The sequence below is a fragment of the Clinocottus analis genome, unplaced genomic scaffold, assembly GCF_023055335.1.
Source record: "Clinocottus analis isolate CAN_PGR_092001 unplaced genomic scaffold, fCliAna1.0.p SCAF_2, whole genome shotgun sequence".
NCBI classification, from domain to species: Eukaryota; Metazoa; Chordata; class Actinopteri; order Perciformes; family Cottidae; genus Clinocottus; species Clinocottus analis.
The window spans coordinates 11,010,779-11,027,529 of NW_027175931.1; the positions used below are offsets into that span (position 1 = coordinate 11,010,779).

Here is a 16,751-nt window from a genome sequence, read left to right on the forward strand (position 1 = left end):
CTCTGCTTACAAGCTACTTTGTATCTTATCGCCTGATTCATCAGTGAGGAGGAGGAGCTGGGCAACTAACAGGTTTGTGTGTGCGACTGTCTGCGTGTTTGTGTGTATCGAGGGAGGAAGAGAGGCACGAAACACATGCAGCTGACTGAAACTGAAAAGCTGAATGGTTTTAAGTAGTTCCAACATGAATCCATTCATCACCTTTGATGTGATATCAAAGCGACTGTAAAACAGAAAAGTTGAGCTTATGAAAAGCATTTTATTCTTCTCACTGTAGTTATGGAAATTCCTGACACATCTGCTTTACTAATTAAAACAGGTAGCTAATTAATTGATGAGCAATTCATCACTGTTAATATATATCTCAGTCAAGAATATATTAGTCTCACATAGTTAGACCTATCTCCACAGTGCTTTTTCAGAGCTAAAGGAAGGTCTGGCTCCACACATTATAACTCTGACATCATGGGAAAACGTCTGGCCGGTTTGTATTTCTTCAAACCAATCACAATTTTCTTGGGCGCAGCTAAGCACAGGATGCAGCAATGGTGCCCTTGTATTTAAATGTTGGAGGTCATGTTCCTCCTCTGTCATATTGTCTAGAGCAAAACACTTTCATCCAGAAGGACTAACAGTGAACCATGTGAGTTTGCTCATGAATAAATTCAGAGCCACTGTAAACGTTTTGGCTTTAAGACGAGGTTGATTGAGGTATATTGTAGCTCTATAGCCCTTCATCAATACAGTAATGAGAAGTTGTCGGTGGCTTGGTGGGTTTGTGTGTTAAGCTTACTTGTTTCATTTGTCAGCAGCAATTTTGAGTGACAGTATTGTTTACTTCTCATGTAATTCACTCATGTCCATTGTGTTTAATTGTCAACTGCTTGACAGGCTTCATTGATGAAAACTTGCATTTTGCATTTCATTAGCTTTTAAGGATTCATAGATTACTGATCATTAACATGGCAGGTGATTCATCAAATGTCTTAAAAACTGCATTCCTCGGAGCAGGTAGCAGAGTGAGGGTGGCGATCACTCACAGGATCTATATTTCTACAACAGAGGCTAAGAATGTCTGACAAGTGGGATTATTAGCTCCTGCTGATGCATTGTGATGTAGCTTCATCTCAAGTACTCGGGGCAAAACAATCGCGCTACAGCACTTCCTCTGATCCCATGAGGACTGACTTTGGATCTGGAAACACAAAATGGGTTTGTGATATGGTAACCACAGAATGTCAGCCACACGTAGACCAGCCGAGGTGTTGAGCTAATGAAATGACACATGCTTCTGCTGATGTCCGCGTACAGTATCGGCGTGCAAACGGTAGCACTTACTAGTATTGTTGTGATGGTTAGAGTTGTGTTGAAGAGGGTGTCTGTCACATTGATTGATGGGAGCTTTCTCTCCATGGACAGTCCATCTTCAGAGTGCCACAGGCCAATCTGCAACAGAACACACCCACACACACACCCACGCACGCACACACACACACACACACACACACACACACTGATCAGTCACTAAGTCCATCAGCTGGAAAAGGCCAAAAGAAACAATCTGTACTTAATTGCGGTCGTATTCTCTGAAGGACAATCAGTATGACCTTCACAATGGACGGTGTAAGACAGAGAGGAAGAAGTGGACAGATCACCCATCAGACAAGGTGATAGAGAGAGTAAGCCAGGCTGCAGGAGGAAGCTGAGATGTCTGCGGCTCCTTGAGGACCAAACACAGGGCACGTGTTCAATCAGAGGCAACAGAATGCATTCATTAACTCAATTACTGGCAAATCCTGTGGCGCAGAGCCACATTCTCATTTTCATTACTGCTCGAGTGGGGATTCACACCTCCACCTCACATGGTGTCTTTCCTCCCATCCCCTTTCAATCTGTCTGCCATCTCCTGTTTCATTAATCTATTTGCTCGACAGAAGTTTGTCAATCGGCAACACCAAGATGACAGTCTCTGCAGACATGAACATCTACTTGGCTTCCTGCTACTTCCAGATGCACATTAGTCTTTCTTGCCTCCATTTTACCTTAATGGCATTGACGGAGAAAAAACTAAAAGCCTTGACGATTTGGATGCACTGACCTTGATGGATTGACACGGCTCCTCTAATGGTTGGGAAAACTGCAACCCTCGGGCTTATTAAAATATGTTCAAGTACTGGATGAAGTGAAAAATGCAAAGTTGTTGAGTAAAACAAGAGTTTTTCTTAGTTTTTTTTGCCAACAGAGCTTTGAATTTTCCAGTGACGACCAATTCAACTGTGCTGTTTATTGCTGTTCAGTATTATGCACAAAATTACGATACATTGTTGTTGATGATTACATGGTAAGAGTTATGTGACACTGGTGGCACGAAATGGGAAGAACTATCAGCAAAACTATAATGCTTTACATCTTTATCATAGTGGCTTCACAAGCTTTCATTTCTGCAGCTGGTGCAGAAAAATGCAATTTCAATGTCACTAACAAACACAGCAGTTACTTTATGTGCTGCACTAAAGATAACCTCGAGATAAATCAAGATCAAGATAATATGCTAAATTAGTCTCTTTATTAGTTGGTGTAACTTCTCTTCTGTTTAGATATGAGGGGTATTTTAAGAACTTGAGTTCATCCTTTGTAGGATAGAAAATAATTGGAAAAAAGGTAGCAATTTCAACATTTCATTAAATATGCAACTTGTTTGGCTCACTGAGAAACAAAATGATGGCAATTTATAGAACTTGGTGATTCACGTTCAAACTGTGGAATCTACTTCATTATGTAAACATCGCCACCCCACAGAAGCAATATCTTATATCATAATAATCAACCTCCCTTCATCATAAATATAATATAGGAGGTATATGAGAAAATATAACACCTAATTTAGCCTTGAACATTGATGGTGCAATTCAATCCGTCACTGGAATGAGTTCTCTGATAACACGTAGAAAACCTTTGGGAACACTCATGTTGCTTGGAGACCAGAGAAGATGAACTGTTAGTAGAACCGTGATTGAAGTCTGAGATGAAAAACTTCAGTCAACAATGCTCCCCGATCCTGGTCATAGATTGTTTCAAGGCTAAATTCTCCAAAATTTTCAAGCGGTTATAACCCATTCATGTTGATTAGAGCCGTGTTTGAAAGCTGTTTAACCACTCTCCTAACACTCATGGTGAATTCTGATGTGTGTGATATACAAACCAAAAGGAAGCAAAAGAGCTCCCGGAATCAAAGATTTCCTTTGAGAGTATGATCAAAAAGATCTTGCCTCCCATTTTCTCTGGTGTACTTGTTGGGAGAAACCACACCTTGCGCACACAAATAGACATCTGTTTATCTACTCAACCCCCCCTGCACAACTATCTCCACACTCTGCTGATGACGTCCTCAAGGAACAGAGACGCAATGTGAACATACTGTTGCCTGGGGGGAGGAACTGGCCCTTTGGTGCCCCTGCAGTCAATTCTCAATTCTCTTTGAGCTGGGAGGGGGAGATAATGGAGCTGTGCTGCCTGGGAGTCCCTTCGCCTAACAGTAAGGAAGATGTATACATCCGCTAATGTAAGCAAAAAAAGCATGCTCAGGAGCAAACATACCGTGACATTGATCAAAAAGACTGAAAACCTTTAATGTCGTAATTATTCTTTGCAAGACTTCATGCCATAAAGTACACATTTTATTATTGATTTGTTCAATAAAAATGGGAAGCTACTCGTTATATAGCATAGAGAGGCTGAAACGATGACAACAGAGTGTCTAAAAGTTGGAGATACACCAATATACAACAAATTAAATTGATGAAATAATAATCAGAGCGCAACACAGTTGCCATTAAATTGACGGCCAGGAAAGAACATCAGTAATGTGTCATATGCATCGGAGTAGATTTTGTAATAATTTTGTAGGTTGTGCAAACTCTAAAGTGAAGGGACCATTACATTCAATCTGGTGAAGCGACATCATTCAAACAGTGTATAAAACCCCATTATTAACTGCAGCACAACCCAAAAATCTATTAGACTCATAATCTTTAATTATAGAGAGAGGGCGCTGCATATTGCTGAATACAAGCGAACAATATAAAAGGCTGTAATTTGATGTTTTTCATTGGCAGTATAATTAATTTGGCATTCAAACTGCATTTACAGCAAATAACTACTGTTCAGTAGGCTACAACCACTGAATCGAGGAAACATATTCAGACAAAGTTCAGACTGATGACGGGTACTGTGCACTATTTATTTCACTGAGAAACAGAAAGGCAGGAGGAAGACTAAGGTATAATAAGAGGGGAATAGGAGAGGAGCAAAAGGGAAAAGACCGAGAGAAAGAGAAAGATGCAGGGGAATGTCAATCACTTACTGAGTAGGTGTGGGGAGGCTGGCGAACGGAAAGAAAATCAATGAGAAAGTATGAGGAGCAGCCAGCTAGGGAGCCAGAACACAAGGCGCAGAGAACAAGAGAAAGCAACTGAGAGACAGACAGACAGTGAGAGAGAGACAGAAATAAGGAGAGAGAGAGAGAGAGAGAGAGAGAGAGAGAGAGAGATAGAGAGAGAGAGAGAGAGAGAGAGAGAGAGAGAGAGAGAGAGAGAGAGAGAGAGAGAGAGAGAGTAATAGCAAGTGCAAAATAAAGAGAAAGAGCAAGACAGTGAGGAAAAAGAGATGGTTGGGGAGAGTGACAACCAGTGGAACGACACTCCCTGTGAAGGATTACCCAGAGTTCATTCTGCAACCTGGAATTACAGCACAAGGATAAGATTAGGGAGGCTGCTCATTGGAGCGTCAGGATTGGCTGATCTTCCTGTCAGAAAAACGCCATATCCAATAGGGCGTGGCGAGACTGTGCTGTGACGGACCACAGACTGTAGTGACAGACACATTCATCATATATGAGAGAAGCAAGAGCTAGCATTATCAAGCATAATGTCATACAGCCCATTTACACCGAGGCTAAAGCATTCAGGTGTCACAGTCAAAATGAGTCAAAATGGAAATGTGTGTGTGTGTGTTTCTGCCTGCATGCTTGCATGTGTGCATGTCTGTTTGTGGCTGTGGGAATTGCAGTTAATCAACATATCTTCACAGGCCTTTGAGAATGACTTAGTATATTGTTTTTTTTAGCAGCATGACGTCATCTCAGCTTTACGAAAAGTATGCTGAAATAGATGCTGTTTCTACCCATCAGCGGACATTTCCACTGGTTGAATCAGCAGCCAGCACCCAGTTAAAGCTAAACAGAGGGCAGTTATATTCAAAGCGCATTAACTCTGCCTCACTGCCTCTGTGTGTAACTGCTATGCATTATTTCTGCATAGTGAGTGGGGAAAATGGGCTCTCCTTTAACAGAAGCTCTCCCTGCTATGACTCATCAACAGGAATGAGACTAATCAGGGTGCCGTAGGCAAACTTCAGGGGCGAGACAGACACAGGTGGTGGTGTAGGTGGCTGGCTCTGCCACACAGTAAAGAGACGATTAGAGAAAGCACACAGTCGTGACTCTCGGGCTGATTGAAGAAAGAGGAGTGATACAGACTTGTGGTATTCTTGCAATTACTTCCTGCTGGTCAAGAAACTCTCTCATCCCTGGCATTGGAGACGAACAAGCGGGGAAACGGTTGACCTGGTATTGCGTTTAAAAAGTGTTGTTTCATAAAGTCTATACTGTGTTTTGTGCTGTGTTTCTTCTCTACACAGGACACACACACACACAATGCCTTATGTTGTTTTAGATCTGGTAATGTATTCCAAAGTCAGCCTACTCATTATTTGGCCTTATGGTGAATAATGACGCTGCTTGTTGAATTCCAGTAATGAGACTCAAACTCCGAGTTGAAGAGAAGGTCTTTCGACTGTCAGAGCAGATCTTCAAAGCAGCGCTGCATGGTGAACAAGTGCTGCATCCCCAGTTGAGAAGGCAGTACACAATGGATGCCCTCGCAGCCACAGTCCCAGTTCAGCCAGTCCACCCCAAAACTACTGACTGTCCAAATGTCTACATCTCTAGTAACCATGTTAGTAGAGGCATACTAAACACAAGTTCTTTGGGGTGTCTTCCAATCCCAAATTGGTCTCTTTTCTTCTGAAGGTTTTGTGTGAAGATACGTTCTGTGAATTGCTAAAACATTTGGGCTCATGACTTTGTGGCATTACATTACATTTCATTTAGCTGACGCTTTTATCCAAAGTGAATTACAATAAGTGCATTCAAACGTGAGTACAAACTCAGAAAAACAAGAATCAGGAAAGTACAATTTCTTCAATGAAGTCAAGCTACAAAGTGCTTTCAGTTAGTGCCATTTAAGTGCTACTAAAGAGCTACTACTGCGCTACCTTCTTTATTCAAGGTGTCCAAAAAGATGTGTTTTTAGTTTGCGACGGAAGATGTAGAAACGTTCTGCTGTGATGACATGACATAATTTACAGCAGTTAAAAAGGATTGGTTGAATGCACACCACGACGCTGTCCACATATAATTCAGTGAGGCTGTATTCATGAAGATCATATGCGCAAGCTAGAATTTGAATCGGAGAATAGCATTGTATGTAATTATTTTCTGTAATATGATTTCTGTTACTCACCTGCATACATTTGAGGCAAGCTAATGTATACAATGTACAGCTTGTATGCGAGATTACATGTATGTATTTAGTTATACAAGTTATACAATCAAAATAAAATGATGATCAGAATCAATGTGTGATCAAAAGGGAATCCATTCAAAAATCTAACAAGACTGCTGGGAGAACAGAGTCAGAGTGTGAAACTGCCTATGTGAGACAACAAATAAAACAATACCTATATGATTACAATGCATCTATAATTGTTGTGTAGCTGCATTATACAGATAGTCTTGGTAGGGTTTTAGGGATGCAATGTGCAGCCTGATAAAAACAGAGTCACAGAGAGGCAAACTTGCAGGCACAGAGGCATAGACACACACATACATTTGCATGTACATGCATATCACACATGCACACGCACACGCACACGCACGCACGCACACACACACACACACACACACACACACACACACACACACACACACACAGCCAAGCAACCCATACACAGTCTCACCCAGCCTTGAAATCCGTTAAGACTGGGGGATCTTGCAAAACAGCTCATCCATTTTGCTTTTGATCTATTCCCCATCTCCAGTCTGCAAAGTGCAAACTGAGGAAAACAAAAGAGGAAAGGGGACTGTTGTACGTCTCTGAGAGACCAAACAAAGAAGAAAAGTAGAGACACACACAGAGGATGACGGTGTATAGGATAGTGATGCGAGCCTCTGCTTCAACAAAGTCAACATAAATTTCAATATGTAGTTCCATATTTAGAACAGGGAAGATCATTTTGAGCAGATTGATGACGATTCAATAGAATATAATTCATTTCTTATTTTGATCTTACGCAAAGTTCTTGGTTACAATTCAATATGCTTTGCTTTGACCGACACATCCACTCTGCCTTGAATTTGTGTAACACTGATGTGTTTCGTATACACTCAGCAGAAGGCAGTTGCATGTAGACCTTGTCTTTGACCGGCTTAAGATTTCTTCCAAGTTTTGAGTAAATCAAGATGCAGGAGGAAAAAAAAGCCTCAAGGGAGAATATGTCAAAAGACGAGTAATATGTCTTGTAAGCAATGCTGCCCAGCTTTCCCCTAGTCCCACACATTTAAATCAACATCCGTATCATGCAGCTGACATAGTCTCCAGCACTGTTACACTCCTACTGGAAATGACTGTGGGAAAAAAAAAGTCAGATAGTATTAGCTTATACAGCATATGCATGCAAATGTTGGTCTTACACAAGGTTTTATATTCAGTTTCAACCCCGTGAATCTTAGAGCAGACATTCTACTTCAGAAGAAATACATTAAATTACATTTATCCCATCATGATTAGTATTTATACGAATTCAAGTAAATTTAATGAAAATGTAATCTAATAAAAGAGACTTGAGTCTTTTGCGAGCAGACAAGTTGTTTCTTCTCAAAATGCATAGCTGCACTGACCTCCAGGACTGTCTGCTCAGGACATTCAACTCATAACAGAGACAGATTCATGCAATAAACTGGTGGAGACAAATGCTTTCATAAACTGAGCCACCGCTATGCAACTGAGCATTGCTGACATTAGCACGAGAGCATCTGGTTGTAACTTATTTTTATATGAAAAAAATTCTAAACACATTTTAGATGGTGATATGATACAAAAATCGAATCAGCGTACAATAAGTGGTGTGCATCACTTACACAAGAGAGATTAAAGCAACTAAAAAGAAGGAGCTACCCTAGGGAAGACTGAACATTAAAAAAAAAAGCGAAGCGATTGCAAAAGGTTGCTTGAGGGAATGATAGAAAAGATGATACTGAAATCCCACTAATTTGTGCTTCCAGGCAGATGAATCCAAAGTCTAAATTCCCTGCTGGAAAAGCACATAACACCTACAATCTGCACAATGAAAATAGAAGCCACATAAACAAGGTGAAACTGTGTTTAATGCAGTGGTTCTCAAACTGTGGGGCGCGACCCTCTAGTGGGGCGTGAAGGTATTACAGGTGGGGCGAGAGGGGAAGCAGATTCTTAATATATATATATATATATATATATATATATATATATATATATATATATATATATATATATATATATATATATACATATTATTTTGTTATTTATGAATCCTTTATTAATCCCACAGTGGGCGAATTATTCTGCATTTTACCATCCTTAATTAAGGAGCTTTGTGCTGCTGTGAAGCACTAGGGCTTCAGTGTCTTGCTCAAGGACACCTCAACATGAAACTATGGGGGGAAGACAGGGATCCAACCGGCTTCTTTGGTAATCTTTTTGCCAAATATGACTTATTTTTTGCACATACCGGTATATAACTTTATTTGCATTCTTTTAACAAAAGTGATTTTTGTCAGATGGAGCAATTTGGTTTACTTCGATTAAAAGTTTGCTTACATTAATTAACAAAAAAAAAAGAAGCACGGATGGAGGAGTCTCAAAAAGTTGAACCATTTTGTTCCAATATTGTTGGGGTCGTGGGGCCCGAACATTTTTCTTCCTCCAAAGTGGGGCGTGACAGAAAAAGTTTGAGAACCATTGGTATAATGGATGATCCTCAGAAGTTAATGTCTATGCTGCAAATCCAGAGGCTGGAAACATGAACTACACTTACAAATAAAAAAACAATTTAAACACACATCGTCTGCGGCATACTGACAACAAAATCACAGTGGAGTCCTGATGAGCTTTTGAATACTGTTAGCGGGACACGGATAACAATAGATAAAACACTGAATAAAATAAAAAGAACAAGACAAGAGCAGAAGGCGCGACAGTCCCTTGATCTGATCCTCAGAGACGCTGTGATTCACCGACAGCTTCGTTTGAAAAAGGAAATTGCATACTAACAAATAAACACTGAATTCATACAGCTTCTATTTATTTTACCCTGCTGGCAAACAGTTCCATTCCAGTCTCTTGATAGTCAGTATTGTTTACTTCCTTTGTTGACAACTACGTTGACAACTTATGTTCCTTAAATTTCACTAGCATTTATGAATTTCCCAGGATCATTTTGCCAAGGGCCCTTCTGAAATCCTGACCCTGAAGAAAACATATACGCACACACAAAAAAAAAAAAGATTTATGGCAAAACTAAATTTGCTGAATTGATGTTCAACACTTGAACACGAGAACACCTTGTTCAAGGAGGCCATCTGGAGAACCTTTCAATCTAATTAAAATGCACACCTCCTGTGATGTAGATTTTGCTGTAATTATTGTTTGCAATAACACAGCTGTGAAACAGACATCTCTCCCACTAATACAGACTCCCCTCTCTCTGTCTGTCTGGCTCTTTAGCTCACACAAACATAAGGTCAAAGATTGAAATATGTTGAAACTGCACAGCTGGAGGAGATCACAGAGCCGCTTCAGTCTCTAAACTTACTTTAACCTTAGTGGCAGTAGCTCAAGTACCAGCTCCTGCGTATTAGACCCTGTATGTCTAACAGACCTGGTTAAGATGTGCTCATCTCTGCTGGAGCCTGAGGCAGAGAAAGAGATCCAAGCTATGTCGCGGTGTGCTGAGCTACACCCGCTACTATGATAATGTCCTTCAAGGAGAGAAAAAGAGTGGAGGCAGTCTTAAATCTGTCAACCTGCTGTGCACCACCCCACACCTCTCTTTCCTTTACATGTCCCCCTTTCCTCCCCCCTCTACCTCGCTGTACCTGTCCCTTCTTTCCTCACATGGCAGCAGCGGAGAAAAAAATGAATTGAGTGCATCTGCATCCACAGCGGAGGGGGCAGCTTGAGTAATAGTGTTCTCAGAGATGGGGTGGAAGCAAAGAAAAAGGGGAGGGGAAGGAAGGAAAAAGCAGATTGCCGTAATAAACATAGGAGTAGCGTTGACAGGAAATAAATAAATCCAATCTAAAAGTGAAAGAAATTGAACGAGCACATTTTCTCTTTAACTCGAGGAAGTCTTGTGTAAATAACACAGCTCAAATCATTTCTTGCAAATTGAAGTGGCGCCCATGCAGTATCCGTGTGTGTCCGAGAGTGTGCGAGCATGTGTCTGTGTACGTCTCTAAGACATTCCAGGCACTCAGCGTTCCCTCAGATATTTGGAAAAAATGGGTATAAAAAGGATCTCCTCTATTGCTCGGCTCCACCCTGAGGACCTTGACACAAGGACACCTGACTAAAGTTTATTTTAAAAAGCAATCTGGTTGTAAATGCTGGAAGGATAATTCAAAAAATTGTAATGGGTGTACTAGGGCATGTCTGGAAGATATAACTGTTTATAGATTCATAAAGATTCACAATGCGGATGTACAAATCCACATCAATGAGATCATGGGACAAGAATGTGTGGGAGGAGGACACCATTAAAAAAATCAATAGCCAAGGTTGAAGAGAGTGTACAGCAACCAAGGACCCTATGTATTTACATCCAATGAACAAATGGTTTAGCTGTGGCTGCTACTGCTGGTGTAATACAATGCAAGGTAATACAAATTAAAGCGGCAAAGAATGATGAACAGGCCCTTGCGACATAACATCCTTTTGGGATGTTAGCAACATAGCAACTTACAATAAGTGCATTCAAGCATGATACAAACTCAGAACAACAAGTACAAATTCTTCAAGAAGGCCAAACTACAAAGTGCAATAGGTAAGTGCCATTTAAGTGCCACTAAAGTGCTACTTTCTTCGTTATGACCTATGACATAATCATTTAAGGTATCGACCATTCCTTCACAAAGTAGCAACCTATTAGTCCAAAGGTTATCCCAAACTAAATCTAAAACAAATCCAATAAATCCCCGAAAGTTCCAAAACAAGTTTTCTTAAACAAATCCCCCTTAGGGTGGTGGGAAGACTGAGCGTTTGGTATACAAAACTGTCAATCATAGCTTGTTTTAGAAAAAAGTATTTTGATGTATTGAACAGCATAAGTCATATACAAGTGAAATATATGGTTTGGTACGTGAAAAATTGAAAATGTCACAAATTGCAAATGTTCCCCAATGCGAATTTTGGAGTCCGCGCCTAAATTTTCTTTGTACTAAAACCTCTCTGACTTTGTTCTGCTTCACTTTATCAAAGTCAACCTTGACAGAGAAAATGTCCACATATTGTTCTATGATTTGTAAAAGCTTTCCACATTACAGTTACATCTTTTCAAAGAAATAATTATCCTGAAAGAGTTTTTTTTCTAGGCGCACCTGAAACCTTTTAATTTTTTTCTGTGTGTCATCTTTATTTACTCCTAACCAGTAAAATACAGACAGATATTTACACATCTGAACAAAATCCTGTGCACCTTATTACCCACATTATTCAAATAGCCCGAGTAGTTGCAGAGATACACCCTTTTTATTTTGGTATGCAATTGACCACCTTCTAGTTAGACAGAGATGATAAAAGCATAGTGAAAAGTGTCCAAAAGGATGACAGTAATATGGGCACCAATTTTATATGTTCCTAGGTATGAGAACAACGATTCCACCAAAATTGTGTGACCATCAAAAGAACTCTGTTCAAGGTGTGAGTTTGGGGGTGCAATGAAGCCCATCTTTAGCTTCAAGAAGCATCCACACAAAACAACGTGTTCCTGGGGCTGCTGGGCCCGTCTCGGACCCAAATTAATCTAATTGTGGTGTTAAACATGGCTAGAGTATTATCTACCTGAGTTAAAAACGTAATCAATTCTTTGCATTTCGAAAATTACAGTTTTCTGATCAGGGAAGAAGAACTGGAAGATAGCAGGAAACAAGATGGGGAAAGAAAGGTGCTCCTTTAGGCACAACTACTGTAAGTCAGTCACTAAACAAATGTCTCAGATTCTTTCATGTATCTTTCTTTTACAGCTGTGACTGTTCCAACTCTGGCATCAACCTGTCAAGCATCAAAATACCACATGATGAGTGTGCTAGTATGACTTATCTACTCTAAAGCAGTGAATTTAGCAAAGCGACTGTGGACTCAATAATGAGATCAATTTGCTTTGAGTCATGCTCGAGTCGACCTTTGGCCTGTTCCACCTCTGGCCAATATTCTCTCTCATAACCTGCTCCGGCTCTAGAGTCTCTTATGACATCTCCAACTGACCATTTAACTTGAAACATTTCTCTCTTTCTCTGTTGTTTCTCTTTCTTCTCTCTTTCATACTCTCTCTGTCTCTCTGTCTCTGTCTCTGTCTCTGTCTCTCTCTCTCTCTCTCTCTCTCTCTCTCTCTCTCTCTCTCTCTCTCTCTCTCTCTCTCTCTCTCTCTCTCTCTCTCAGGTGGATTCTCAACCAAGGCTTTGATTAAGTGCCTCCATTATATAAAGTAATTAGCATTCCTCTTCTCTCCAGGAGTTGGTCAAGAGTGTTTGGACCCCCCTGCAATGCTCAGATATGCACATTTGTGCATATAGTATGTGCAAACACAGAAATAAACAAAGAAACACACAGATGCAGCTTACATATCACCCTCTCCTCTGTTCTCTCACACACTGTCACGCAACAATTCAATTCAATTTTTGTATAGCCCAAAATCCCAAATTATAAATTACCCTCAGAGGGCTTCACAATCTGTACATTCTCTGTCCCAGGACAACAGAGTGTAGTGCTCTAAAAGGCAACAGCTTGCTTACCCCAAATTGCAATAATGACTAATTTTACAGCTTCCTCCAATGAGCTCCATGCAGAAATTGAGGGCCAGTCCTCTGAGGCCAGGCGGCTGCAGAGAGACTGGACGGCTCTGTCAGCATGGTGTCTGCTGATGTGCGGTTGCCTGGCAGGCTGCGGTGTGGTTGTTTTGGAAAAGACGTGTGCGTCTGCTAAACAAACATAGATGGCGGTGGGCTCTTTGTGTGCGATAGTGTGCAGAGCCAAGAAGCAGGCAGCGGGGGCTGACACCAACAGCACACACAAGTGTAAACATAAAACGCATGCATGCAGATGAATGTACACAGGCAAAGGACGGCACAGCCACGCTGTGAACTGATGTCGGATCAGCCAGCAGTCCTAAGGCTGCCACATCACAGCATCACAATAAAGTGCTTTCATACTTCTGATCCCCTAAACAGAAAATGCTGTAATCCATTTGAGCAGTTAGGAAACTCTTGCTTTTGATGTTCCTGAAGAGGAGAATACAGTCTGCGTTCGCAGGAACAGGTGGAGATATATTATCCATCTGTATATGTCCTGAATTACAGGTTTTACAGCGTATCCCTGATGGTCACACCATCTGGAAAATATACACTCAGAAACACGTTCACATTCGCGCACACAAGCCCAAATAGATCTTCGAATTAGTCTCCTTTATCTAGCTCATTAACTGACGTGTGAATAGCCGTAGCAAAAGGATATAGAGGATTACAGCCTATTCCTTTAATATAATTAGTAATTTCAGAAAGAAATAGAAGTGACGTTCATATTGCTGTATGAACCAGATGTGGTGACAGCTTATACAATGAGGTAAGAAAAAAAAGAGCCCCGGCTGTTATTTGAGTTTTATAGCTCTGTCTTTGTGTCCTTTCTTTTGTCCTATTTTTCTCTGGGACACACTTCTTGCCTGACATCTTTTTTCCTCATTTCTCTTTTACTTACCTTGCCCTCCACCTGCTTCTCTTTCCTCCTCTGTGGACTTTTGTTTGTGCTTTGACCAAAAGCACGGGGAAAAGGTCATGCCGACTTCTTAAACATCATCATTAGCAAAATAGTTGAATAGTTATGGTACATTTACAGATGATGTTATAGTATATGTTCCACTATTATGGATTTTTGCAAAGGTTTTAGTGAATTCAATGTTTAATAATTCAAACAAAAGAAGTTTCTAGTTTTTTGATTTAAAGTTCTGAATGCAAGAGCATTAATAATAAATATGGGCAGCCACAATGGCAATATTGCAATAATCATTTAGGCTTTGACAAGGTTCACACCTTCTGTGTCAAAAGTAAAATTGAAAATATTTCATAAAAAACTATTTCCAAATGCTCAGCTTTCAAGCACAATAAGGAATCCTACTCTTGTCAAAGACGATAGTTGCATTAAAGAAGCACATCCAATGACATGTCCGACTTACTCATTATGTACTAATGGAGAAAACAACCTAGTGGGGTCCAAATAGACAGAGAACAGACAAATATAGAGACAGATGGATAGATACTGATAGATAGAAAGCTATTAAACAAAGAAGCAGCAGGAAACTGGTAATATTTCGTAAAAATGCCTGCAAGAGAGATTTAATATCTGACAGTGATTAGCTGTAGAGTATTGGACGCCCGAGGAGCTGATGGTCACACATGTGAGGCGATCAATAGCACATCCACATGGATCGGGGTGAGGGAACGGTGGGTGCTACTGGAAGTAGGGTAGAGAAATGGACGTTGCTGGTCTACACCGAGAGTGGATGAAGAGAGGTGAATTAGAAGAATAAAACATTGTTTTCTAATTGTTTGATGGTAATTCTGAAGCACAAATAAACACACAGATTGTGTGTGTGTGTGTGTGTGTGTGTGTGTGTGTGTGTGTGTGCGTGTGTGTGTGTGTGTGTGTGTGTGTGTGCGAGCATGTGTGCGCGTGTGTGGGCATTGAGCCACCATCCTTATCTCTGCCAAGGCCTTGCTACCTCTAGTTTCTGCCTGGCTGAAGCTGCCCCAACCCAACAGCATGTGGGAGGTGTGAGTTAACAAAACAAACACCACCCACATCCTGTCCCCTGTCTAACGCCTTGCCTCTCGCCATTAACATAACTGGAAGGGCTGCTTTATAATACTTCTGGTTGAAATCATCACATTAGGCCTGATAGCATTATCCTTCTGCTTGACTGGCCCAGTGCCAGTATAAAGAGCGGACATGGGGAGACACAGACAAGGGTAATAAAGGAAGATGGGCTACTGTCTGACTCTTTCACAGTGTCGCTTAGGAAAGATATTTTTCACACTCAGACAGGAACTCAATTCCAACTGAAAGGGTCAACTGTTTTAAAACAGAGATGTGAAACTCAGACAGTTTGACAGCACAGAGACGAATAACTGTGTCTGCATTTCACAATAGTATACCAACAAGTACTTAAATGCTGATGAGAAAGCACAAATGTGTCTGCAGCAGAGTGGAGTATGTTTGTTGGATTATGGATACATTTATTTAGATCATACACCAGCAGCATTGACAGAAAACCACAACGGGGCAGCATAGAAAACACAGCTGTCAGGATGAGACATTTCTAAGGAACAGCCTCTGCATAATTTGGTATAGCACTATGGAAAAGCATACACTTGAGGGATTACAGTTATCGTTTTACATCATTTAAGATGAAATATGATTACAAAAGACCTGACATTTATAGGAAACAGGGTTTTAAGAGCAAGCGGTTCAAAGTGAGCACACCGTATCAGCTACTGTGTGTGGAAATGATGGCAGTCAGAATAGTTTCTGCTGTTCACTCATAATTAGAGACACAGAACAAGAAAGATGCAAGCAGGTAGTCAGGTGTAATCCTTGTATTGTATGGACCAAATAGGGAGAGGCAGAGACAATGAGAGGGACTGAAAAAAAGAGGAAGAACTTGCGTATTCAGAAGCAGATGCTGCTCTGTGATAGTGTGTCGATGTGTCTTTATAGACAAGCATCTACTGGCCACAAAGCTCCAGACACAGAGCACTCGTGTAATGTGTCTCCCTTCACTTTGGATACCAAAACTGTTCTGCCAAGCACAGCCACAGTGCATTCAGATATCATGAAAAAAGCATGAGAAGAAAACACGACGGCTTTACTGTTGTGATAAATGTGCGCTGATATCAATATGAAAATTACAGTTACTAAAGGTCAGGTTATTGATCGTCAATTGCTTTTTGCAAAAAGAGTGGTGTTTTTTCATTTCACTATAGAGGACCCTGGATGAGCTTTACAGGTTACCATTCACAACATTAAGCATGTATAAAAATGGGTATCGTGCAGAAACATTCTCTTAATTTTCTGTTAAGAGAAACAAAAGTCAGCTCAGATATGGTGAATATTTAATCCCATTTTATCACTAATTATTTTGCAGTTTGTTTATCATTATTGTAAAAACTATATATAAGCAGGTGTTGTGCTGCTTGAAAATACTGTGGAAAAAAAAATGTCAAGATGCCACCATTAATGGCTGTAAGAAGAGAAAGAACCTCAGCAGTAGTGACATTATGGGACTGTTAAAGGAACTCAAACAAAGTAAATCTGTGAGTCAGTTAGAGG

General features: G+C 40.5%; 1 protein-coding gene across 1 annotated transcript in view; it reads right to left on the reverse strand.

Moving 5' to 3' along the window:
- Window positions 1–16,751, reverse strand: part of grik4 (glutamate receptor, ionotropic, kainate 4) — a 266,801-nt gene that overhangs the window by 31,045 nt on the left and 219,005 nt on the right. The window contains exon 12 of the mRNA XM_068584583.1: window positions 1,339–1,446. Coding sequence (XP_068440684.1) covers window positions 1,339–1,446 — 108 coding nt within the window. The remainder of the gene's footprint in view (window positions 1–1,338; window positions 1,447–16,751) is intronic.